The sequence below is a fragment of the Oncorhynchus tshawytscha genome, unplaced genomic scaffold (assembly GCF_018296145.1).
Source record: "Oncorhynchus tshawytscha isolate Ot180627B unplaced genomic scaffold, Otsh_v2.0 Un_contig_4407_pilon_pilon, whole genome shotgun sequence".
NCBI lineage: Eukaryota > Metazoa > Chordata > Actinopteri > Salmoniformes > Salmonidae > Oncorhynchus > Oncorhynchus tshawytscha.
In genome coordinates, this window is record NW_024608154.1 from 50,001 (window position 1) to 51,040 (window position 1,040).

General features: G+C 47.9%; 1 protein-coding gene across 1 annotated transcript in view; it reads left to right on the forward strand.

Moving 5' to 3' along the window:
- LOC121843311 (E3 ubiquitin/ISG15 ligase TRIM25-like) overlaps window positions 1-958 on the forward strand; it is a gene marked incomplete at its 3' end in the record, with an annotated part of 17,167 nt that extends 16,209 nt beyond the window's left edge. The window contains exon 4 of the mRNA XM_042312907.1: window positions 946-958. Coding sequence (XP_042168841.1) covers window positions 946-958 — 13 coding nt within the window. The remainder of the gene's footprint in view (window positions 1-945) is intronic.
- Between the last annotated feature and the right edge of the window lie 82 nt (window positions 959-1,040).

Below are 1,040 nucleotides of genomic sequence, written 5' to 3' on the forward strand. Positions count from 1 at the left end.
CTCACTCTCTCTCTCTCCAGAGTTATCAGTCTCTCTCTCTCTCTCTCTCTCTCCAGAGTTCTCCAGAGTCTTCTCCAGTCTCTCTCTCTTCCAGAGTTATCAGTCTCTCTTCTCTCTCTCCAGAGTTATCAGTCTCTCTCTCTCTCTCTCTCCAGAGTTATCAGTCTCGCTCTCTCTCTCTCTCCAGAGTTATCAGTCTCTCTCTCTCTCTCTCTCTCTCTCTCTCCAGTTGTCAGTCTCTCTCTCTCTCTCTCTCTGCAGAGTTATCAGTCTCTCTCTCTCTCTCTCTCTCTCTCTCTCCAAAGTTGTCAGTCTCTCTCTCTCTCTCTCTCTCCAGAGTTATCAGTCTCTATCTCTCCCCCCACACCCCTCTCTCCAGGTTTCATCTCTCTCTCTCTCGTGCTCCCAGAGTTATCAGTCTATCTCTCTCTATGTCTCCCAAGAGTGTATCGTCTATCTCTCCTCTACTCTCTCCAGAGTTATCAGTCTCTCTCTCTCTCTCTCTCTCCAGGTTATCAGTCTCTCTCTCTAGCACTTTCTCTCTCTCTCTACGGAGTTACAAGCCTCTCTCTCTCTATCTCTCTCTCTCTCTCTCACGAGTACAGTCTCTATCTCTCTCTCTCTCTCTCTACTCTCCCAGAGTATCAGTTATCTCTCTCTCTTCTCTCTTCTCTCTCTCTCTCAGAGTTATTAAGTCTCCTCGTGCTCTCTCCTTCTACTCTCCCTCTCCTAGATCCCCAAGGAGGATCAGTACGATGTATCTTCTCTCTCTCTCTCTCTCCTCTCTCTCTCTCCAGAGTTATCAGTCTCTCTCTCTCTCTCTACTCTCTCTCCATCCTCTCCTCCAGAGTTATCATGTCTCTCCTCTCACTCTCTCTCTCGTCTCTTCTCTCCTCCAGAGTTTCAGCTCTCTTATCTCTCCCTCTCTCTCTATCTCCTCTCCAGAGTTATCAGGCTCTCTCTCTCTATCTCTCTCTCTCTCCAGAGTTCATCAGTTCTCTCTCTGACTCTCTTCTCGCTCTTCTCTCTCCAAGAGTTTA